Source organism: Sceloporus occidentalis, unplaced genomic scaffold (assembly GCF_023333645.1).
Source record: "Sceloporus occidentalis isolate IW3139 unplaced genomic scaffold, rSceOcc1.0.p SCAF_375, whole genome shotgun sequence".
NCBI lineage: Eukaryota > Metazoa > Chordata > Lepidosauria > Squamata > Phrynosomatidae > Sceloporus > Sceloporus occidentalis.
The window spans coordinates 430,759-455,769 of record NW_028317355.1 but is presented as its reverse complement, the minus strand read 5'-3'; the positions used below and the strand labels follow the sequence as shown (position 1 = coordinate 455,769).

Below are 25,011 nucleotides of genomic sequence, written 5' to 3'. Positions count from 1 at the left end.
TTATATATTATGTATTATAGATAGAAGAATATAGATTATGAATTAGAATTTAGAATTAGAATTACTTATATTATAGATTATGAATTAGAATATTATTATTTATAATATATTATAGATTAAGATTAAAGAAGATTAGAATTATTTTAGTACTACAGCTAGTAGCTTGAAGCTTTGCTTAGTACAGCTCGTCACAGTCAATTTTTCTTGAAAAGAATTAGAAATAAAATAAAATGTCACAGCAAAACAGTTATCTTCACTGCTTGCTGCACTCACTAGCCCAACAAGTTCACTTCACTGATGGACTGAGGTGAGCAAAACACTAAGGGTACTTTTAATAAAATTGAAATAAAATGTAAAATAAATGAGAAAATCTTTGCAAAACAGTTAACGTCACTGCTTGCTGATCAAAAAAAAACACAGCACTTATGCGGCTGCACTCACTAGCCCAACAAGTTCACTTCACTGATGGACTGAGGTGAGCAAAACAAATGAAATAAAATGAAAGATTAATTAAGAAAAATTGACTTGGTCTCTTACTGTTGCTAAAACAAAGCACAAACTATAGAGCTGCAGCACCAGTACTAATAAGATTAGCTGAACTATACGCTAGTAGTAATTAATTAATATTATTACTTTTATTTATAGCTAATTTAATTAACTATTAAGATAAGAAAGAATTAGAGAATTATTGATATTACTGATTTTAGATTAGACACTAGTAGATGTTCTGAATGTCTACAGTACACTCTACACTAGTATACTATTACTAACTATAACTGACAAATATATATATAATTTTATAATGAATTCAATTATTAATTATATTAATTAATATTACTGATTTTAAATTAGACACTAGTAGATGAATGTCTACAGTACACTCTACACTAGTATACTATAGTATATATATATATGACTGACAAATATATATATATATATAATATTATAATGAACTATTAAATTATAGATTCTATTAAATTGTAATTTATAAATTCTATTTAATTTATTTAAGCAGGACAGGCAATAGGCACTAGTGCCAGCCCAGGGCAAGGGCACCCCAGTGCCACTGAGGCACTGGGTGCACTGTCAACTCAACAGCACTTACACTAAAGTTGATGACAAATTAATTTTAAAAAAATTAAATTAATCAAATTATTATTATTAAATATATTAATTAAGTAGCACTGAAGTGAGGATGAAGTACACAGTGAGAAATGGCAGGCTAAGGCTTACCAGTCTCACACAGAACAGAACAATCTCTCTCTGTAACGCTCGGATGCAGCACAGCAGTGTTGCCAAAGCAGTCACAGCGAAAAATGAATGGATCTCTCAGGCAAGCTCTGGTCTTATAAAGGCGCCTTCAGAATTCAAAAAACAGCAGCACAGGCATTGGACGAGACCCTTAGCGTTACGTCACAAGAGTGAGCTGATTGGACAGACGAGGATCAGCTCACTCCTGTTTGAAATTTTGGCGGTTGCGCGGCAAAAACGAAGACGATCACGAAGAATCTTCGAATCTTCGTGATTGTGAGTCTTCGTCTTCGCCTACGGTTTGCCGGCACTGTATTCTGTTCTACGTTCCTTCGGAACGAACAAAAAAACGGCCTCTTCGTGCTCGTTTTCATGTTCGCCCGAAGACGAATGCACAAGTCTAGTAATAACTACTAATAAGGAAGAATATTTTAGACAGGCTAGGTTTGAATCAATGGAACTTAACAGGAGGAAATAAATAAAAAAATGTACAACCTTTCGAATGTGCCTTTTACTAGTAAAAGATTGCTTAACGCTTAAGGAGGAACGAGCCATCATCTCATCAGAGAATTTAATTTTATTTTCAGCGCTGTCAAAATGTGCCGTTTTTAAGCTAAAGGTTTTGTAGCATGCCTGCAAGGCTATGGCCGTCCAGGGAAAGGGCTTCCGCTCGGCAAAAAAGTAAACCTGCACCAAGAAAGTGGCATTTAGATAATCGTTCTGCATTGCCAGTAGTGGTATATTTCGGAGGGGTGCTGCCCTGGTACAGCGTTCCTGGCTCTCTCAGGTCCTGCATACATTACTGGACAGAACCGGATGGGTCTGATCCACTGGCAGATTTGGTGGTTCTGTGTTGATGACTATGAAGGTCACTATGAAGGTCAACAAAGGTTGGATGATACATTGAAGCTTCTGTGCAAAAGCGTTCTTCTCTCCATAACCACCAATCGATTTCTCATACTATTTAGGACTACTCCTTCAGATCGGCAAACAGACCGTTTAGGACCAGACGACGTTTGCCTGGTGCGCCTGATGGCCAGTCCTGTCTTGGATGAACTATTAAAGGGTTAATGATGTTTTACAGTCTCGTTCACAGGTATGGATTTCACGGAGAATAAAGTCACCGACTTCGAACCAAATCCAACCAATTTACTGCATCTCCTAACAAGACACAAGAAGATGATGATGATGACGATATTAATCTGACTACGTGGAGCATCTGCGTAACAAAGACTTTTCTATTATGATATTTAGAGGATTATCGAGCGTTCATCTGAAAACAGGATGGTCACAAAAAAAACCCAAAAAACACAATATATTATGCTCTGTAAACACCTTCCGCATGATACACACCAAACAGGGTGTAGGTATTTAGCAAGGGGGATTATTTTGTGGGTGTTCGCATGTGGCTTTATAGCACAGTAGAATGACTAAAGTTAACGTGTAGTTTTTATTACTTAGTCTTACTGTCAAATGCGTATTATCAGCGCAACTCGTCCAAAATTAGCCTGGGATGAAACTTAAACCTGTCACGAACTGAAAACATTCCCGACGAGTTAATAGCACTGCCGAGTATGAACAAAGAACGCCTTCTTCCAAGGCCGAGCCAATACCGGCAGTAAAGAAACAAAAACAAAAAAAATGTTCGCCTAATCTGCTCGGATTAAGAAAGGGTGGAGGGGCTGATTGGCCTTTTTAGTGATTTCCTTTCTCCCCCCCCCCCTTCTCTCTTTCTTTTTCCTATCCTTTATCTTGGTATTTTCCTCTTTTTTTCCCATTATCCTTTAACTTTTATACTGCTAATAATCATCATTTCTTTTTTTTCACTTTTATATTATAGAAAACTACTTGATACAAGGAGTGAAATTAGATCAAAATGTACCATCCCCTATTTTCCTGTCCTGAAGATCTCTCCCTTCTCCTCACCCCTCTCATACAGGGGCTTCCTGAAACAATCAACAATCAGCAACTTAAAACACAGGGGAGAGATGACTTTAAGGGAGAAAAAAATCATGTTAAGATGGCTCCTCCCAGGGTATTCATTAGACATGTGGAAATAGGTCAAAAACAATTTTCGGGCAACTAATTTTTGTTCCCAGGCCATTCAGTTCAACCAATAATTCAGGGGCATTTTTAATTCTGGAAGAAAATTTGTTTCCCGGTGCCCACATTCATTCGCACACTATTATTCAATCTCTCACACTCTCTAAATGTTACCCTACCTTCTCTGCCGACCACTTCCCCATCTCCTATCTTTTACGTTCTCCCTTCTATTCCGTCTTTCATCTGCTATCTTTGCCCACATCTCTGTGGACATAACCTGGCAAGACTTAAAAGGGGTAGGATAAAAGCGCTAAAAGCAACAACAACAACAACAACAACAAAAAAAAAAAAAAAAAAAATGTGTATTATTTTATATTAACCCTTTGTTGGTTTTTATTGTTTTTTATTATCAAAAGTTTAAAATAAATAAGTTTTTTTAAAAACTTTTTTATCTTGCTCCTGGACCTTTTTTAATTTATAAGACAAAATATCTTGTCAGCCACAACTATATCCTTGGTGGGGATTTTACCACCTATGCGCTGAGGAGTGAGCAACTCTATCATTGCTCACCAAAAAGGAACTGTGGACACTCCAGACTGCTTCAAAGGCTGAGGCTAAAGAAATTCCAAGGCAAGGATTATATCACCTAAATGCACATCTTGGGGCTAACTGAAGAAGCCCATATTACATAGTGCTGCCAAAGAAATCTTTAAGGCGAGGATTATATCGCCCAAGCGTATACTTTGGGGCTAACTGAAGAAGCCCCTACCAAATGTGAGTAGCCCTTTTTGGCCTTTATTTCAAACAAAAATAAGCTTTGAGACATATTGCACTATTGTGTTTTTTCTTTTTTTCTTTTATATATCTCATACACATCCGTGAGAGCGCAGCCACTAACCCCCTTGTGAACTACATAACCTGGCAAGAGCTTCTGCCAAAACGGCAGGGTTTGCAGTCCTCTCCCCAATCCTCCAAGCACAGTCATTTCGCCCTCAGGGCAGTACGAAAGAGGATCCTTAGAATCCCATCTTCCTACCCAACCATAGAGAAGTACCACCCTGTGCAGACATTGCCCATCAGATGTTCAAACTATCTTAGCTAGGGGATCGGCACGTGCCGACCCTGCCCATTCAAAACCTAGAATAACCATAATTTTAAAAGATCAAATCACCAGGGATTTATTCTGATTGCCATATTTGGAGTCGGGAAGGAATTTTCCCCCTGGTATGGGGCAATTGGCATCTGCTTCATAAGGGTTTTTTTGCCTTCCTCTGGATCAACACAGTAGGGACACAATATGTATATAGGTTGAACTTGATGGACTTTGGTCTTTTTCCAACCTTATGAACTATGTTACTATGTTACCAACAACAACCACAGCTTGCCCACTTAAATGCCCCCACACCTCCACTGCAGATTCCACTTCCATCCTAACAACCAAATATGCGCCCCTGCCATTTAAATGGACACCGTCCCTTCGAAAAAGGTCACCTACCATCTAACTCTGAATTCGCCCCCCCCAAACAAACTTAGCAATAGATTGATTAACCTTTATCCTGGTTGGATATAGGGCCAGACTATAAGAAGGGATAGTAAGCGTAACAAGATCTAATAAGCCGGCAGAAATTGGAGAGGGCTGCCCCCTAGCCAGATCCACTACGGTAAAAAAATGGGTTGAGCCAATTAGTTCACCCGATCCATACAAACTGGCAGTACACGTAACTAAGGGCATAAAACTAGAAACAACAACATGTCCCACAATACCATCCTAAACAACTTTTCTGTGCCATCATTGTCCCCAAACAGGGTGCCTATGCCTTCTTTGTCCCTTGCAACATACACTCTGGCACACATATGTAAACACACTCAAATGTACACATGCTAACACACATACACATACACTTATTCATACTCACTAACACACTCATTCTAACACATATTCCCCCTCACACCACTTATATATACACATTCATGCACGTACATACACTTATACAGAGACATTAATGCTCACATGCACATTCATGCTCATATACATACAAACTAACATACCCCACTCCCACACCACGCAAGCAGCCTTGGTTTCACCGCAAGGTCACGTAACGTCCATTTTGGAAGGGCCCTTTTTGAACAATTTTGAACCGGCACTAGGAGACTGAAATAAACGGTTGCAGCTGTCACCCAGCCTTCTAGAGACACGGGCCGCAGTTGGGGCCCCCTGTGTTACGCAACTGCATGTAACAATAATACTTCTGGTGTCAGGGGATGAAAAGCACTATACATTTTACTGCACATTGCTCTGAGAATTATTCACGATAAGGTCATTGTGGCTTGGCACGTCCTGTGCTGCACTTGATACTTCCTTATTGCTTTTGAACGAATGTCTTACAGAGGTCTACGCATTAAAAATCATGTAAAAAAGTGTCCGACACAACTCAATCCCAATTTCACGTACACGCACCTTTTGCGGTTGGATCTCAATCTACAGGTGAGGCTGGCTGCTCTTTGCTTTGTGAAATGTATCATTCTGTCATTTCCCATCATGTATTAAGTTAGTGGTGTTTGTTGTACTGATCTGTGTATTATTCTCCATGTGCACACACGCCACAATGTGACAAGCAAACCAAATAGGGGTTTTAAAGCAATGCCACCACTGATCACAATCTCAGAGGAAAGAGGGGCATCAGGGAGGGTAATGTAGATGGCATTAATCCTTCTTTTAAACCAGTTTCTTGTGCTGCTAGTGAATTCAATCCAAGGGGCAGTGCTTTGGTTTTAAGTGGAGAAGTGAGAGTGACTAAAAGGGGTTAGGTAGGAGCAACAGTGGATCATGGGATCCCCAGATCTTAATCTTCTGGGACTGAAGGGATGTACAACCCGAACGGAGACGCGATGACAAAAGGCCTGCAAGTAGGATGACCACCTTTTATTTCTGCCATTCGGGGACCAATTCCCATATACACACACCGTCACGTACCCAAAAAATACATTTTATATCATAGAAATTGTCGTTTATGTATATGTATATACTTATTACCAAGCATGAACAATTTCAGAGAATGAACCCCTCTAATAATCAGACACGAGCGGTTCCAGAGAATTAAACACCTAATACCAGCTATGAGCGGTTTTGGAGAATTAACCCCTCTATTACCTCACACACACACACAGTCACACTGACAGTCACATACACACACGTATACTTAGCGCTGGCTGCAACTTACCCAGAGCTCTCTGGCTGAGAGTTTAGAAGCCTCTACTGATTGGCCCTCTCTCACACTTGGGAGAGTTGAGAATTCTCTCCTGATTGGCTGAGACCTCCTTCACTCAGGGCTCTCATTCCAGGACAACACACATGTGGTCATCCTACGTGCAGGCTGGCTAGATCTTCTTAGTTACCCACAGAAGAGGAGAATCGCTGATGTCTTCAAGAGGAGACAAAAGCCCAGATGGACAAAATTACCTCCCCAACCAAAACAACAACACAGTGAAACAACAAATGGAATTTTAACCCTGATTTTACTTTTTGTACCCTTCATGACAATGGCCGTTTTAACATTTCTGCGCTGCTCGTGTTTAGCTGTAATTTTCTTCTTTCCTGTTTACTGAACCCACACACATTAGATATTGTTTTTTTCAGATCAAGAAGGGCTTTCTTTAGATGACATTGTTTTGATTGTATCATATTATTTACTATTAAAAAAAGTATAAAATATGGTGAAAAATTTTGAAAAAAATGACTTTTAGTTGAAAAATCTTTTACTCATCTATAAAAGTTAATGAAAAAACCTGCTATTTCGGGTATCTTTGAAGCCGGCCAATGCAATTTACCCCATCAAGTCATATATTTTTGAAAACTAGACAGCCCAGGGTATTCCAAATGCTAGTATTTTACCCTTTCCAAGCACTAATTCTACCATCAGCCTTTGTCAAACTTTATGGTAGTAATTTTTTTTGCATTTATTTTTTCACACACATTTTACTTCAGGTATGAATTAAAAGGTTCTGGTATATGTCACTATCATAAAACACCCCAATATGTGTTCAGCATATGTGTTCAGCTGAGTACAGCGATACCTCACATGAATGATTTTGCCTGGCTGTTTGGGGGCAAAAGGGCCACATTTGGGGCATGCACATTTTTCAATGTTGAACTTTGGCATTTGGGGATCCACTGCCCATGCCCTATTTGGTACATCTTTGAGCTGGGCCATTTCAGTGTGCCAACAAAACCATATATTTTTGAAAACTAGACACCCCAGGGTATTTTAAATGCTGGTATTTTAACTCTTTGCATGCACACATTTTACCACCAGAATTTTTTCAAAGTTTGCAATAGTATTCTTTTGTGTGTATTTTTCCCACACACACCTACTTTATGTATGAATTTACAGCTCCTGGTATATGCTGCTGTCACACGACACCCCAATATGTGTTCAGCAACATCTCCTGAGTACATTTTTTTGGGAACTAAAAGGCCACATTTGGTACGTGTTTGTTGGTACAATTTTTCTAATTGGATATTAGATGTGTGGCCATCCTTCCCCCCGTGTTAATTGGGACATCGTTGAACCCGGCCAATTCAATTAACCCCATCAAATCATACAACATCAGCTAATGTGCTAATTTTAGGACTTGCTCACAAAAATATATTTTTTATATATATATTTTATATAAAAAAAATTTTTTCAACTTGAAGGTTCCCCTGATAGTGACATCAGTGGGAAATTATTTTTACATTTAACTTTTTTTTTTTACTATTTGTTTCTAATTATTATTAATTTTATTTAATTTTTTTTTTTTTTTTTTTTTTTATTAGACCACATCATTCCATCATTCCACTTATAAATATAGCAGCATATGTGTACAGGTATTCATCATTCCACTTATAAATATAGCAGCATATGTGTACAGGTATTCATCATTCCACTTATAAATATAGCAGCATGTGTGTGCAGGTATTCATCATTCCACTTACAGAGAGTGGAACAACAAGTATTTCCACTTTTGTATATATAAATTATTGATGCGTCTAAAATTGCAATATAAAACATATACAACACAATTAGACCGGGATTACAGCAGAACTTCCCAGTCTATACCCCACAACGAGAAAAAGAAAAAAAAAACCAACAAAAAAACAACACAGACGAACCATCCATACAATTCATTCAAACTGTCAAGCCAAGTTGATGTAATCAGTATGTTTATACGTTGTGTTATGACATTTGCTATCATGGGAGAATGTCAAGGTGCCGAGTCAGCCACGGTCTCCAGATGTTATGAAATTTCTGTAAACACTGGTGAGATAGAAAAAAGCCACGTTCCATCAAGCATTGATGGCTGATTTGATTCACAACATGATCCAAAGAAATAGATGATGATTGTAGCCATTGTCTAGCTAAAGTTATCTTCATGGCTAACAAGCATTGTACTATAAAAGCCCTTTGGTTAAATCGAAATCCGTTTTAATCAAAATGTAGTAGGGCTCTTTGCATGGTAGGTGCTATGTTTTGATTCAAAGTATCAGAAATGAGCTTAAATATATCTTGCCAAATACTTTGGATCTGTGGGAATTCCCACCAGATATGGGAGAATGATCCTAGAAAGGAACGGCATCTCCAACAGAGAGGGGATGCATTCAGAGCCGGCCTTAGGTGTTCTGGCGCCCTGTGCGGACTACTCCTCTGGCGCCCCCCCATCCCAAAAAAAGAAAGGAATAAAAACTTGTAACAAAACCCCAATCACTATATACTACGCCAAACATTGATGTGGTCTAGGCCTACCACTTAATTGTCTGGCTTAGTAGTAGGGATGCACCGAAACGAATTCTGGACTGAAACCGAAAGTGCAGCATTTACCTGGCCAAAACCGAATATGACCCCCCCAACACCATAAAAAAATCTAACACTTTTATTTAAAGTAACACACCAAAATAGGAGAAAACAATTAAATAATATTATTGGAAGTCCAGGGACTTTCCAAATAACCACACAAACAACTTCGGTTTTCAAGTCTATATATATCATATATATATATGATTAACAGCAATCACATTCCTATCATGCCCAGGCATACCCAGATTCCAGGATTTCCTCGCAGACTTGGCATGATAGGAGTATGATTGCCCTATCTACCCCTTCTCACTCTCTTCTGCCGTATCTACCCCTTCTCACTCCCTTCTCCCTATCTACCCCCTTTCCCCTGTCTCACTCCCTTCTCCCTATATACGCCCTCCTAACTATCTACCCTTTCCCTCTTTGAAGTTCACTTACCTTTCAGGAGTCCTGCGGTGGGGGTGCAAGGCCTCTGCCTCCCAGCTCTGCCACTGTATGGAACAGTATAGAGTGATGGGAGTTATGATGTACTTTTAGAGCATAATTAGATCATGAAAAAGACATTGGAAATGGTACAGCATAACACCCATCACTCTCACACACTTACCAATCCACACATATACTAATCCACACGTATACCAATCTACACGTATACCAATCCACACGTATACCAATCCACACGCATACCAATCCACACGCATACCAATCCACACGCATACCAATCCACACATATATACCAATCCACACGCATACCAATCCACACATATATACCAATCCACACACATACCAATCCACACACATACCAATCCACACATACTAATCCACACATATATACCAATCCACACACATACCAATCCACACACATACCAATCCAGACGTATACCAATCCACACGTATACCAATCCACACATATATACCAATCCACATGCATACCAATCCACACATATATACCAATCCACACATATATACCAATCCACACACATACCAATCCACACGTATACCAATCCACACATATATACCAATCCACACATATACACTAATCCACACATATACACTAATCCACACATATACACTAATCCACACATATATACCAATCCACACATATATACACTAATCCACACATATATACACTAATCCACACACATACCAATCCACTCTCACTGAATGCTTTCCTACCTTTCCTCTTTTCTCCTTACAGCTCCTTTTCCTCCTCTTCGTTCTTCTTCTTCAGTTCTTCTGTCTTCTTCCGGGTCAGAGGGCACGGACAGCGGTGGGCGCGGCTTCAGTGCTGTGCGCCGGGATCTGACAACAAACCCCGGCGCACAGCAGCTGCTGCCGCGCGGATCACAAGGGAGCGCTATCGGAGGTCTTTAACAGACCTCCGGCTCCCTTGAGTGATGTTAAGCCGGGTTCAAGGGAGAACCTTGAACCGGCTTAACATCACTCAAGGGAGCCGGAGGTCTGTTAAAGACCTCCGATACTGCTCCCTTGCGAGCCTGCTCCTCCAGCGGCGGACATTACTGTCCGTCTCTGGAGGGGTGCCGGGTGCCCCCCTGATGAGCGGCACCGGGTGCCGCTCGCCCCCCCCGCCGCTAGGTACGCTGCTGGCGGCAGCGGTACGCTACAGTGGCGGCGGCGCCCCCTGGAGTGTGGCGCCCTGTGCGGTCGCACAGGTCGCACACCCCAAAGGCCGGCCCTGGATGCATTATAATTAAATTTACACTGTTTCACCAGGGTTATATACCATCTCCACATTATCTTGTAATGCAGTTCAATCATGTTGAGGCAATGCGAAATTTTATTAATTTCTAATAAACTACCAATCCAACTATTTAAATCAATCAGACACTTTAAGTCTGATTGCCATGATTTTAATGCAGTATGGACAAGGGGAGTTTCTATTTCTTCAAGCAGTATATACCACTTTTTTAGGCTTTTAAGAATAATTTCTGTAGAAAACATATCGCAGATCTTTTGACTCAAAATAGATGAGGACTATGAGATCTAACATAGAGAGTTATCCTAAAGACATTGAAGGACTCCAGATTGCCAAATTCAAATTCCTCTGAGAGCTGGGAGAACGTTTTTGTTTTATCCTGTATCAAAATATCTATAATCCTTTTATTCCTATAGTTGGTCCAGTTTCTCAAATTTAATTGGGAGATATTATACTGGAGAGTTTCAAGCGGAGCTGTTGAAGCTATTTTATTACGGAGGCCTAATCGAGGCTTAATATAGTCCCAAAACTCCATGGAACTATGGAGAGTAATTGGTAGGTTATTTCTAATTGATTTAAGCTTAAAATGATGTAGCCAAATAAAATTATCAATATTTTTCTGAAAAACCGTAGACCAAAACAACGGGAGCCTGACCGGAATCATTTGAAGAAGATATAACCATTTGGGGACTATATAGGATCTAATGACATTCATTCTACCAAGCCAAGTAATAAAAAGGCCTTTCCACTCTTTAATTTGCTTATGACTGTAGTAGCCTCGACTCCCGGGCTAGGCCCCCTGCAAGAACCAACCAACCATCCCCCCAATAAAGACACGACAACCATAGATTTTTGGGTGTAAAAAAAGGCCACAGCCGAAATTTATTTAAATGCAGGCCATTGCCACGCAGACCTAAAACCAAAATTAGGTGCGTTAACAGGACAATGACCAACACACAGAACAATAAATAACATAAATTAACATAATTCAACATTAACCATTTAATGTAAACCATCCCAAGCTTACCAGGTTATCCAGGAACCACACAGGGAAGGACATACCGAGATGCCCAAACCCAAACCTGAGGTTCCCAGTTCCACCTACCAGGAAACCTCCCAAAACCAATGCTCTCCCATCAGCATTAACCCCCTAGATACCTGGTAAGCTAACGCACGACCGTGACAACAAACACACACCAGAAGAACACACACACAAGAGGAATAGGGAGGGAGGGTGGGACAAAGAGTGAGTGTCAGGTGAGCCAAAATGGAGACTGCTCCATTGGCGCCAAACCCCTAAATAGCCCACCGTTAACCCCTCCCCCCACATTCAAAAAATGCCGTCAGGACCTATCCCTGCTCGGCACACAGTCAACGGCCCACTAAGGCCCATTCTGAGCACGTGGGCTTCAATCAATTCATCTCGTAATTTACTAAAGTTAACTTCTATAATTTCCGAAATCTTAATTGGGATTACAACCCCCAAGTAGTCGATCTTATCGGTCGCCCAAGAGAATTCGAAGGATTCCTCAATGCTAGTTTTTGATGAAGCCGAGATATTCATCATTACAGCTTGTGTTTTTGTGATATTCAATTTATAATTCGAGAAGCTGCTAAATAAATTAATTTCGGCCATCAAATAATCAACTGAGTTTAACGGATCATACAGAGATAGTAATATATCATCCGCATATAGACAAAGTTTATTTTCCAAATCACCAATTCTTATTCCTTTAATGCTTTTATTGAACCTAATCCTCGATGCTTATGGTTCTAATGTGAGAATATATAGCAAAGGTGCCAATGGGCAACCTTGTCGAGTCCCGTTATTTAATCTAAAACGTTCCGATTTAAAGCCTTGGCCAACTACCATTGCGGTTGGTGTTGTATACAACGCCATAACAGCTCGAATAAAGCCTTCACCAAAGCCATAAGACCTCAGTGTCTGTTCTAAAAAGGTCCAGTTAACCCGTTCAAAGGCCTTTTCCGCGTCCAAAGCCAAGAAGATTGAGGGAATTTCATGAGTGGTTACATATTCTACTGTGTCAATAATCTTACGGACATTATCACTAGATTGTCTTCCTTTTATAAAGCCAGATTGATCTCTACAAATTAACTGTGGGCACAATGGTGATTGGCCTATAATCGGACACTTTCAAGCACTCTTTCCCAGCTTTAGGTATAGGAAGAATAATAGCCTCCAACATGCCATTAGGAAAGGACTTATTTGCGCTGATTTCGTTGAACATACTTGTTAGGTGCGGAACTATCAATTTGGACAGTTTTTTATAAAACAGTGCTGTATATCCGTCAGGACCAGGAGCTTTACGTACTTTTAGTTTTTTTATCGCCTCATTTACTTCACTCTCCATAAAAGGAGCGTCCAATTGTTCTATCAATGTATCAGTCAACTTCGGCAATCTGGAGTCCTGCAAATATTGTCTCATCTGTAGATCATCTTGGGCTTGGCCTACAATATTATACAGGGATGTATAAAACTTACCAAAAGCTGTCCCAATGTTATCAGGACTAGAAATATATTTATCCCCATCTATAAGTTTAAGAATTCGATTTTTTTAATTTCTATTTTTTAATTGGTTGGTAAGCTGTTTCTCTGCCCAGTTCCCAGCGTAGTAGAATTTTATTTTTTAATTTATTTTTACTAATCACACTGTGATTAGAAAGCTGGGCTCCATTGACTTGCATGGTTGAATGCAGTACCTGTATTCAACCTGCAAGTGGAGCCAGAGTTCTCTAGAGGGTCTGGAGACCATCTAGCGAACTTTTTCATCTTTATTATTTTTTTTCCCGGAGCGGTCACAGTCCATCCTGGGGTAAGTGTTTGGTGTCGCTGGATGCCTCCTGATCGAGGCATTCCAGTGACACCATTTAAGTTTAGGAGGTGATCGTTGATCGCCTCCTAAACGCTTTTAAAACGGGCGTCCGCCGCCATACAATGTATGGCGGATGTTGACGCCCGGGGAGGGGCCACACATGGCCCCTGGTGCCGATCGTGGCGTTGCTGAATGCCTCGAGGTCGAGGCATTACAGCAATGCCGTTTGGGTGAAAAAAATCGATCACGGATCGATTTTTTTTCACCCGTTTTAACAAATGACGGTCCTGGCACGTCATTTGTCGTAAACGACTTGTTTTTCCGTGACGTGCCCGGACCGGCAATTGTCATCAAGGGGTTAAAGCCAGAGAAGTAAAACAAAAAAGTGCCATTTAAGCCTAGCACCAAGTCTGTGCATCATAAAAAAAGTATGAAAGGGTCCATCAGTACCTGGTGGCCTTACCAGTGAATCTAAAAAGTGCATAGTGTACCACAAACCAATACGTCTTACTCAAAAGCCCCTGACCATCATCATCAAGTATTGGATCTCAGCTAAAAAGCAGACACTAATGCTTTAGGGAACCTTCAAAAGAAGGCATATGTCCCTATTAAACAGAAAGAGTACCTATGTAGTAACATCCTGATCTCACAACAATTATTGTGACTTTTGGGACGGTAGAACACATCGATACCTACCTCGAAGTGATGCCGTAGCACATTAAATCAAAGAAATACTTTGCTTCAAAATATACGTACTTTTTCAAGACATAAAATGACTACAAATTGACGTTGATGTGAGTAGATCCCATAATTATATCAAAATAAGTATTGTGGGTTATCAGCCAAGTATGTTTTGGGGCATTATATTACTGGACACTGAGCAGGGCTAGACTGGGATTTAAAAATAGCCTTGAAAATATTTGAATACCATATTTCGTGGTGTCATGTTGGGGCATGTATGCATATGTGTTTGATGTTAGAGTGGTGTGTGTATGTATATGTAAGTGTATGGTGTTAGAGTGGCTGTTAGTGTGTATGCATGTATGTTAGTGGATATGTGTACATGTGTGTATGTCTATGGTGTTAGAGTGCCTATATGTATGTATATGTTAGTGTAACTCTGCCCCTGACCATCATTATACAGCTAATATTCTATCCCCCCACTTCACAAGTAAACTTTTCCCACAGTGCCACCTTTGTCCCAGAACAGTTGCCACATTTTCCTCAAAATAGCTTGTCTGTGCCATCTTTGCTAAACAACTTTTCAGCCCCCCAAACAGCCTCCCTGTTCCATCATTGACCCCAAACACCTACACATCCATGCTCACACACAAACACTTACATATCCATGCTCACACACACAAACGCCTACACAAGTACACATTCATGTTCACACACACTCATTCATTCACACACAAATCCATTAATACATACTCTCTTCCTTACCCTCCCATTCACCCGCTCACTCACTCCTACCCGGACCAGCAGCACCAATCATCATCATGCCTGGCACCTGTCTTCTACTAATTAATCAAAGTGGCCATACCTGCTCAGCGTCAGGAACTAGAACTTCAGCATGAATCAGCTGCCGCTCAGACAACTACAGGTTTGGGGTTTGTTTTTTTAACTTTCTCTCATATTTGCCAATTGTTACTACGCAGTTTTTTCCCCTAAGATCCAGAAATAATTAATTACAACCTATTGCATTACAGCGCAGATTTTTTATTGTTCCAGAATAGAGCTACAGCATTGTTGCTAGATTTAGCCAGGATCCTGTTTGCATGTATTTACATAAGCGCTAGTATAGAAAATCAGGAACACTTGTCATTCCCTTTATTCTTGGTTTTTTTTAATACACCATTTAATAATCACTAAATAAACTTTTAAAATCGGCTGTTTTTTTTTTTTTTTCATAGGTTATCTAAAAGCAAAGGAAATGAGATCAAATAAAATGTAAAACCTAGAGAAGCCATAACACGACAAAAAGTTAATGTTATACCCGAATATCTACCAACATGCGGAACCTTGTTTTTATTTGTGTTTAAAGCCACAATTATAGAATTTGTATTATGGCTTTTGGTAGGTTTTATGATTTCTATACAGTTATAAAGTGAGTTATTACCATAACCTTGTTACTACCTTTCACAAAACCAGACACACACAGACAAAAACATCTGTTTATTATTTTATCTGAAAGGAGAGGAGAGGAAGAGAGAGGAGAGAGAGAGAAAATTTTAGAACAAAAAACAAAACACCAAACAAACAAAAAAACCTACCTTTTTAAAACTGGTTTCTCTACAAATGTATTTTAACCAGTAGTCTGTGCTTGTTCCAACGAAATGATTTTGACTCAAGAAGTAGAATCTTATTGCTTGAGTTCTGTTCCAAAACCTTCCGATTCGCTGCCCTCGCACAGACAGCCCTGGGCGCTGCTAACGCTGACCTATTTAAAACTGCCTTCCTCATACGGATTAACACAAATTCGGTTGCCAGAAAAGGCAGATACACAGCGATTGAAACTCTCTTACGGTATCCAAAACTCACACAATTACATAAACAATATGTCTGCCCCAAAGAGACTCCTGTGAGAAAAACCTTCATTAGTTACACACCCAGAATGTGATTTTGTGCTTTTCTATTCACAAGTCTTTTTTTGGTGGGATAATCACAGTTTTTGCACATTTTTTTCACAGTTTTGGAAATATTACCCCAAACATGTTTACTAAGATGGGCAGGACTAGAGTTGGAGAAGCCTAGGCGCAGTATTTCTTTGGCAATCAAAACCACACAAGTGTCTGCGCACCCAAGTAATAAGTGAGTAAATTATATGTGCAACACAAAAACTAATATGTACAAAGATACCCTTCCAGCGAGAGTTCCCACACACAGTATCCAAAAGGTTCCATAATGCTGCTCCTCCTCCCAATGTCGTCAACACGCACTACGCGTTTCGCTTATCGCTTCATCTGGTGCATGCACGGAGAGACGCCGTCTTAGTCCTCTGATCCACTTCCGTAATGCTGCTCCTCCTCCCAATGTCGTCAACACGCACTACGCGTGCACCAGATGCAGCGATACGCGAAACGCGTAGTGCGCGTTGACGACATTGGGAGGAGGAGCAGCGTTACGGAAGTGGATCAGAGGACTAAGACGGTGTCTCTTTGTGGTAGCGCTGCTACGAAGTTTGAAGCCTGGACTCTGTATCTTCCGAAACGGAGGACAACAAGTTTGCCTTTCTTTTATACATTAAAATTATCGTTTTTACCTACTCCCCTCCGCTGCCTACCTTCTTTATCTACAAGTACCGGTGTGGGATAAAGAAACTCCTAAGGAGACCATTAAACTCTATGTATGGGCATATTTATGCCCTTTAAATTGTAAGGGTCCGATCTGCTTAATAGCATTTTTAAAAAAACTTACTTTGATATACTACACCATATTTTTTTTTCTTTCTTTTTTTCTCTTCCTTTTATATACGAACCTTTTGGATACTGTGTGTGGGAACTCTCGCTGGAAGGGTATCTTTGTACATATTATTTTTGTGTTGCACATATAATTTACTCACTGATTATTTGGGTGCGCAGACACTTGTGTGGTCTTGATTGTATTTAATTTGGAACATTTTGGGGAGTTTGTTCCTGTGTTTTTGCAGCACCACTTCACCAGAAGGTGTAATACTTATATTTAATTAGAATATTGCGCTTCACTTTTTTGTATTTTGAGTATTTCTTTGGCACTTCGTCCCTTCTCAACCATACCTCAAACACACACACACACACTAACACACAAAGTCACTCAAACACCATACACCATCTCATTCTTCTGCCTCACACCACTAAGCCTAGGCACACACCCGGCACACACACACATTGACACACGCGCACGCTAACCCAATGCAATACACCTCAACTCCATTTGCTGACACACACTCATACCATACAATATCACCTACATGCTAACACTTTACACTCGCACATCTCAGAACCATGAAAACTAGATTTAGGCGCCGACCAAGTCTTCGTGAGGTCTATCTGCCTTCCTTGTCACTGTTGCAAATCATCATAGATCTCAACGATTTTTCCCTGTATAGAGTATGACATCATCATCTCCTCTCTCTCCTCACAGTGTAGTCACATACGTGATCCACTTGCCAAAAACATACTAAGTGATGCTAAAAGCTGTGCAGGTGACGCGTCCTATGTAACACATCCCTTTTGAGATCTTTCATATAAACTTGATGTTTGTTTTTACTCAGAAGCTGTTCACATCATGAAACCCAAGTCGGCTTTGATCCTCTTCGGTGTCATAATCCTCTTCAGCGTCTTGAATATATCCTACTGGTACTACGACCGTCAAAGCAGAGGGTCCTATCCATCATCATGCAAAGCAAGTGAAGTGGGGACTGGATATCTTAGAAGACCGCTAAACAATAGGACGCCACAACCTTTTGTGGAAAAGAAGAAAACTATATTGACTGCACAACCCATGGGGCGTCTGGGTAACATAATGGGGGAGTATGCCGTACTTTATGCCCTTTCAAAGTTAAATGGCCACCAAGCCTATGTTTTACCTTCAATGCACAGTCAACTAGCAGGAATATTTAAAGTGACGATGCCCGTGATTGATCAACAAGTTGCTAATCGTATCAAGTGGACCGATTACCTGCTACACAACTGGATGTCCCCTGAATATTACAACATCTCAGGTAGACATGTTAAACTTTCCGGATACCCCTGGTCCTGGACTTTCTACCATCACATAAGAGAAGAGATTCTTCAAGAGTTTACGTTCCATGACCATATCAAAGAGGAGACCAACTCCTACCTTTCCAGGGTGAGAGGAGACCGTAAAAATGTCACCTTTGTCGGGGTGCATGTCCGACGTGGAGACTACGTCCATATAATGCCTAACCAGAGGAAGGGAGTTCTAGCTGATAAGGGGTATTTAGAGAAGGCCATAGGCTACTTCAGGAACAAGTATGAAAACCCTCTTTTCGTGGTGACCAGTAACGGCATGGACTGGTGCAAGGAGAACATTGATAGTTCCCTCGGAGATGTCCACTTTGCTGGAGATGGTAAGGAAGCTACCCCTGCCCGTGACTTTGCCCTCCTGGCCCATTGTAACCATACTATTATGACTATCGGGACATTTGGCTACTGGGCGGCATATCTGGTTGGAGGCGAAACCATCTATCTTACAAATTTCACTTTGCCCGACTCTCCACATCGCAAAGTATTCAAAGACGAAGCTGCTTTTCTACCAGAATGGATCGGGATTCCTGCCGATCTTTCTCCGCTTTTGAAGAAGAAACAAACTAGAATAAATTATGTATAATACTGTGATGTTATGATTAATTGGCTTCTTACACCATCCCTGCTTCACATCTGCGTAGGTTTTCTTTCCCTCCCCAGACAACGTCTAAAACATTTGGGTCACAGTGAGTCATTTTGTCGCTCTTGGCGAAGATGAACTGATCCCGGTCTATATAAGCAAATTAAATACCAAGGCGTTCTAATCAGGGTGAGGAGTGTCCATTGATTGGATTTATGATTAATATCAGGCGATGACCTTGAATCTTCTTCTCCCCATGGAAAGAGGGCATCAAAATAAAATTGTGCTGCAGACAAACGCAAAGATTCCGATCCACGTTTGTTACACTTAGGGGCTTTTAATTTGTCGATTTGTCATCATATTTTGTTAATGGCAATGCCACTAGAGGGGGGAAATATTACTTCATTTGGGGGAAAAAATGAAATTTTTTTATTCTATGAAATATACCGTATTTACCATTTTTTTTTTGAATTATCATCAATTATAGTAGTAGATAATTAACATTTTATTTGTATCCTAAAGGTCTACACTCTACACAATTTAGAAGGGTTACTGAACTTTTGGCGCGGTTTATTTGTTAAATTAATTTTTGGACTATTTTTTAGTCCAAAATCACTTTATTTAGCTACCAAGATCAGCAACAATAATGTACATTTTTTTTCCAATGAATTCAAGCTAAATTCTATTCTAAAATTCACTAATACACTGTCTCTCCCATACCCATTCATCCTTATATGTACACAAATATATATATTTTTACACACACACTTTTACCCTTAACATGTCAGCCTTCTACATGTATGACGTTGTGACAAATGTAATTCCTCCGCCAAGCAGCGACTTCTGAAATAACTTTAGGCTTCCCAATATAATCTATTCTGTTTGAATCCTTATGTAAATAAACATTAAGTTTTAAATGTCAATGACATACTTAATTAAACAAGTAAACCAAGCAAGCTTCCTGCTCCGTTTGTTTTATTATTCGCTTAGACGATGTAGACGGATCGGATTCTCACGACCTTGCCCATTACGTGCGTAAGGAGTACACACTTAATGTTATTGGGATTATGTTTAAGTCTTTGGTTTCCTTTACCTGGAGCTTCAGTAGGACTACTTCACTACCCATGATCATCCCCGGGAACGCTCAGGGTTTGTCTCGAGTCTCAGGGTTTTTGCCCTGGTCTCGGGGTGAAGGGGCAGATTCTCTGGGTCACGCGGTCTGGAGCCGACTCCTTCCTATTCTCCCCGCGGTGATCATATATAAGACTCCCAGTTGGTGCTTTTACTACCAGTGTGTTATGGTTGATACCCCTGCTTGAATGCAGGTGACTCAATTAAGTGTCTCTTTAAAGGTATCCACGAGGACAGGTATTAGACACATTTGATGAGTTTCTATGTTGAATCTGCATTATAGGCTATTAAGGGGTTAAGTATTACCAAAAAATGCCACATACAGAAGCTGTGTATTGTAGAAAATCCATCATTTTTGGGCCCTGTTTTCGGCAATACGTGGACATATTCAAGTGCGGTCTGATGTCATCATACAGAAGCCGAGGTCTATTGCTGAGAAGACCTTATTTTGGGCAGTATGTGACCTCAACCAAGGGGTGCCTGATGTCATTAGGGGACGTCACCACCCAACGTGGTCCAAGACTCGACGGGGGGGGGGGGAGCTGATGGCATCCTGTGCACACAGAGGCAACAACGAAGCAAGGAGACCCATGGAAAACTTAACCTACACCACTAGGTACCCTACCGACCTCACAAAAAAGCCAAACGTTCCCCGGGTCAAAATAAGCAGAGCGCACCGGACGTTTTTTTCTAGGACGCCCATACTTTTAATATGTTTCTGAATCCTGACCAGCACAGGTAAAGTGCTGCCCTCTGCTGGAGGTTGGATGTATAACCAAACCTTCTGTGAGTTAACACATTCCACATAATGCAACATATTTACGAAAGACAAGTAAACTAATAAAAACACTAAAGAAGAAAAAAAAAAAAAGTCTATTTATTTTAAAGTGCTATTGACCGACATTTTCCCCCCGTATGATTATTCCTCCTTAGAACATGCTGCAATTTGCTTAGAATATTAGGAAAAGTGTTGGTTTTACTGTTTTTATGTCTTAAGATATACAACGTAAAGTCATTTATTGGTTATTGATTACAGAATATTGACAGTTCCAATGGAGATGGGAGAAAAAAAAGGTCCTCTGACCCGTGGCGGGTTCTCAGATACCTTGTAACCTCCAATAATTATAGGGACATTAATGGGTGGCACAAAAAGCAGAGAAGGAAAGAATCAAGACTCACTTTACTTGATTCTCCGTACTTCAGATATTCAAATAATGGCCATTTTTCAAGTGATTATTCTTAGGTAGCCAAAAGTTTTAATAAAAAAAACGCACATTGAAAAAGTTGTTCCGAGAGTCAATGTGTTGAGTAGTACAACAGGACACTCTAGTGGAAACATGCAAAAAATGCATGCGGTTGAACACTAAGAATGGAGGTCATGATTATTTATAGATTTATATAGGGCCATCATATTCCATAGCGCTGTACAATTGGACAAACAGAGCGCAAGCAATAGATCACATAAGGCTTCCCTTGGCATGAACAATGACATGCCCAGGGGAATAATGTTTTGTTATTTCAGAAACAAAATAAATGGAGTGTTCCCTGGCCAGTAACGCTAGCTTCTGACATGGAGATCAGGTGGCTTTGTTCACGGAGATGCTCGGTGCATCTGAGGACTTATCCATCACCGCACCTCCCGAGTGGCCCTGGATAGATGGAAAGGACACTCCTCTTAGGGACAGGGCCGGCCCGACAATGGAGCCGAGTGGGGCAACCGCTCCAGGCGGCACTTTTTTTTTTTTTTAAAGCGAAAGAGAGAGAGAAAGGGGCGCCGAGTGGTTTTCGCTTACCAAGCTGTCAGTACCCGCTCGGCGCCCCTCTCTCTCTCCTCTGCGGCGATTCTCCCTGTTCGGTCTCGGTGCCGGCTTGTAATGCTGAGTGCCAGAAGATTTCTGGCGCTCAGCATTACAAGCCGGCACCGAGGCAGAACAGGGAGACTCGCCGCAGGACTGCTGAAAGGTAAGTACAAGGGGGGGGGGACGGAGGGAGAGGAAGGGTAGATAATGGGGGGGGGAGAGGAAGGGTACATAATGGGGGGGCGGCATTTTAAAATTCGCCCCAGACGGCATTTTTCCTTGGGCCGGCCCTGCTTAGGGACCCAAATCCAATTTGTCCTTCAACCCCCTGGTGCCCCCTCTTTTGTAGGAGCTCAGAATGTTTGCTTGGTATGAGGGTATCACAGGGTTCTACAGCCCTAAAAGCCCCAATAATGTGTATAGAAACACACCAGGATTTCGGGATCATATTTAAGAAAGAAGTCAGCAATCAAGAAATAGTTTGACCGAGGTCGGATGCGCTCTGTATATTATCATGTAAACCTGGAAAAAAATAACCTGTTAAGGTATTTTCTTTTTTTCTTCTCTTTTTAATCAGGTTCTGCTTACTTACCCCCTCCTATGGCCTATATTTTACATGATTATAGCTCAAAATACACACAGGAGTCACTCACCACTCCCTCAACCGGGCGCAACTCCTTCAACTCATTATTGTACTCGTTACGCCCTTAATTAGTAGATATATTTCTGAAATCATGGGTTCCCAAAGCTCTTAAGAATTTTTTTTTTTTTTTGGAAGCCCGAGGTGCGCGCTCCTTTGGTGCCGCATTCTGTGCACAAGGCAACAGAAGCCAGACTACGATTCCGAGTTCCCTCACGGAGAACTCGGACAAATTCCAACCCCCCCCATGGGAGGGTCGGATCTTGAGTCTCACCCCGAAGAGTGAGACTCCTTGCTGGGTTTGTAGAGAGAGGAAGGGGCCAGAAGGCTCCCAATCCTCCTCCAGCAAAGTCCAGGCTTCACTGCCTCTTAAAAAGAAAACAGTGTCCAAAAACGTGGGATCAAAATCGTGTGCCAAGAATAGTGAGGGCCAAGCCGTGAATTTAGCAACCGTGAATTCAAAAGTGGGAAAAAATTAATTGGCACTTGGGGCCCTGTATGACAGGTCATTCTGTCACAATAAGGTTCTTCGAATTTGTCAGCAAATCAAACGGCAGTTAGACGTCAAGTCGCTACCATCGACAACGTTATAGCCTCGGCAAGCTCATTATAAGTTGGAGCTTCCCACCTCTTTTAAAAAAAGTCAAGCTCTGCCACTTTACGGAATAACGATAACCGTAATATCCTTGAATAATACAAAAGCTGGTGTGAGCGCTTAATTCATAGATAAGAAACTGCAATTTTAAGAAACATTTAAAGTTTTTATACTATCATATTACACCCATAAAAAATGGTTACCAATTCTCCATGTTTTCATAATGTCCCAAAAAACATCACTAGAAGTAATAGCGTTTTATATTTTATTCCAATGAAACCTAACTCATTTCGCCTTTTCCAATGAATCCATGCTTGCATAAATGTCTTTACTTTATTAACATCCACATCTTCTGCTGGAAGGCTATTCCATGCATCCACTACCCTTTCCGTAAAGTAATATTTCCTGATACTGTACACACTACTCCAAGTAAGGTCTCAGCGGTGCTCTCTACAACGGCATGAGCTCTTCCCTCTTCCTACTGCTAATACCTCTCGCTATACAACCAAGCATTCTACTCGCATTACCTGCTGCTCTACTGCCTTTAAATTAAATAAATAATTACCCCTAAATCCCTTGAGGTTGAGGTTAGGACAGTATCAAACATTCTATACTCTGTCCTTGGGTTTTTATCCCCCAGATGCATTACTTTGCATTTATCCACTTTAAATGCCAGTTGCCACAGGTCTGACCATTTTCCCAGTTTACCCAAATCATTTGCCATTTGGCTTCTTCCTCCGGGAACATGAACCCCGTTTAGGTGTCGTCAGAAAATAGACATACCTTTCCACCAAGACCTTCTGCAATATCACTAATAAAAATATTAAAGAGAATGGGTCCAAGTAGAGACAGCCGAGGTACCCCACTGGTTACAAGCCCTCGCTCTGAATATACGCCATTGACTGTTTTCTGTCACTCAGCCGCTCCCTAATCCATTCAACAACACTGGGATCTAAGCCCAGAGATTGCAGTTTATTTATAAATCTTCTATGTGTCACAGTGTCAAAGGCCTTACTGAAATCCAGATATGCGACGTCCCCCGGAGCACCGCGATCCATTACTTTAGTCACCCAAATAAATCAATAAGATTCGTTTGGCATGATGTAAACCCATGTTATTTTTGATCTTGAAACCCATGTGACTGCAGATATTCAACAATCCTGTCCTTTCCATTAATTTCCCCACTACAGATGTAAGACTCACCGGCCTGTAGTTGCCTGACTCTCCCCTACTGCCTTTTTTGTGAATGGGCACAACATTCGCTACTTTCCAATCCCCTGGGACGACTCCCGTCACCAATGATTCGTTAAATAAATGCGTTAACGGTTTTGCTAGTACACCCCAAAGCTCTTTTAATAACTTGGGGTGTATCCCATCAGGCCCCATCGACTTATTTGTCTTTACCTTAGACTGAGGGGAGCTGAGAGGTTGCTGAAAACTTCATGAGCGAAAACCACTCTGCGCCCCTCTCTCTCCTGTAAAAAAAAAAAAAAAAAAAAAGATGGCGTCCCATTGCGGGACTGTCCCGGGCAATCCGGGACATGCGGTCACCCTAAGCTCCATACTTACAAAGTACGTAATTCTTAAATTTGAATTTATATTACCCAACAGGTTATAACATAGTTTAGGCAGAGTCCTTGACAACTTTTGTTTCTGGAAATCCACATTTTTGTTGCTATCAACCAGGCCCAGACTGGAAACACTGGAGTGGCAGATGGGGTGTTGCAGTGTGTGTGTGGCCAGTGGCATAAAAATACTTCCAAGGTCACCTCATCGTGGACATTTTGGCCCGGTTTCAACCAGTCACTTGCTAAACAAAAACAGCTCTGCTAATGA

General features: G+C 40.9%; 1 protein-coding gene across 1 annotated transcript in view; it reads left to right on the top strand.

Moving 5' to 3' along the window:
• LOC149273462 (galactoside alpha-(1,2)-fucosyltransferase 2-like) overlaps positions 1–19,013 on the top strand; it is a 30,952-nt gene extending 11,939 nt beyond the window's left edge. Inside the window, exon 2 of the mRNA XM_089506288.1 lies at positions 17,935–19,013. Within this exon, the coding sequence (XP_089362414.1) occupies positions 17,935–19,013 (1,079 nt within the window). The remainder of the gene's footprint in view (positions 1–17,934) is intronic.
• The last annotated feature ends 5,998 nt before the right edge of the window (positions 19,014–25,011 follow it).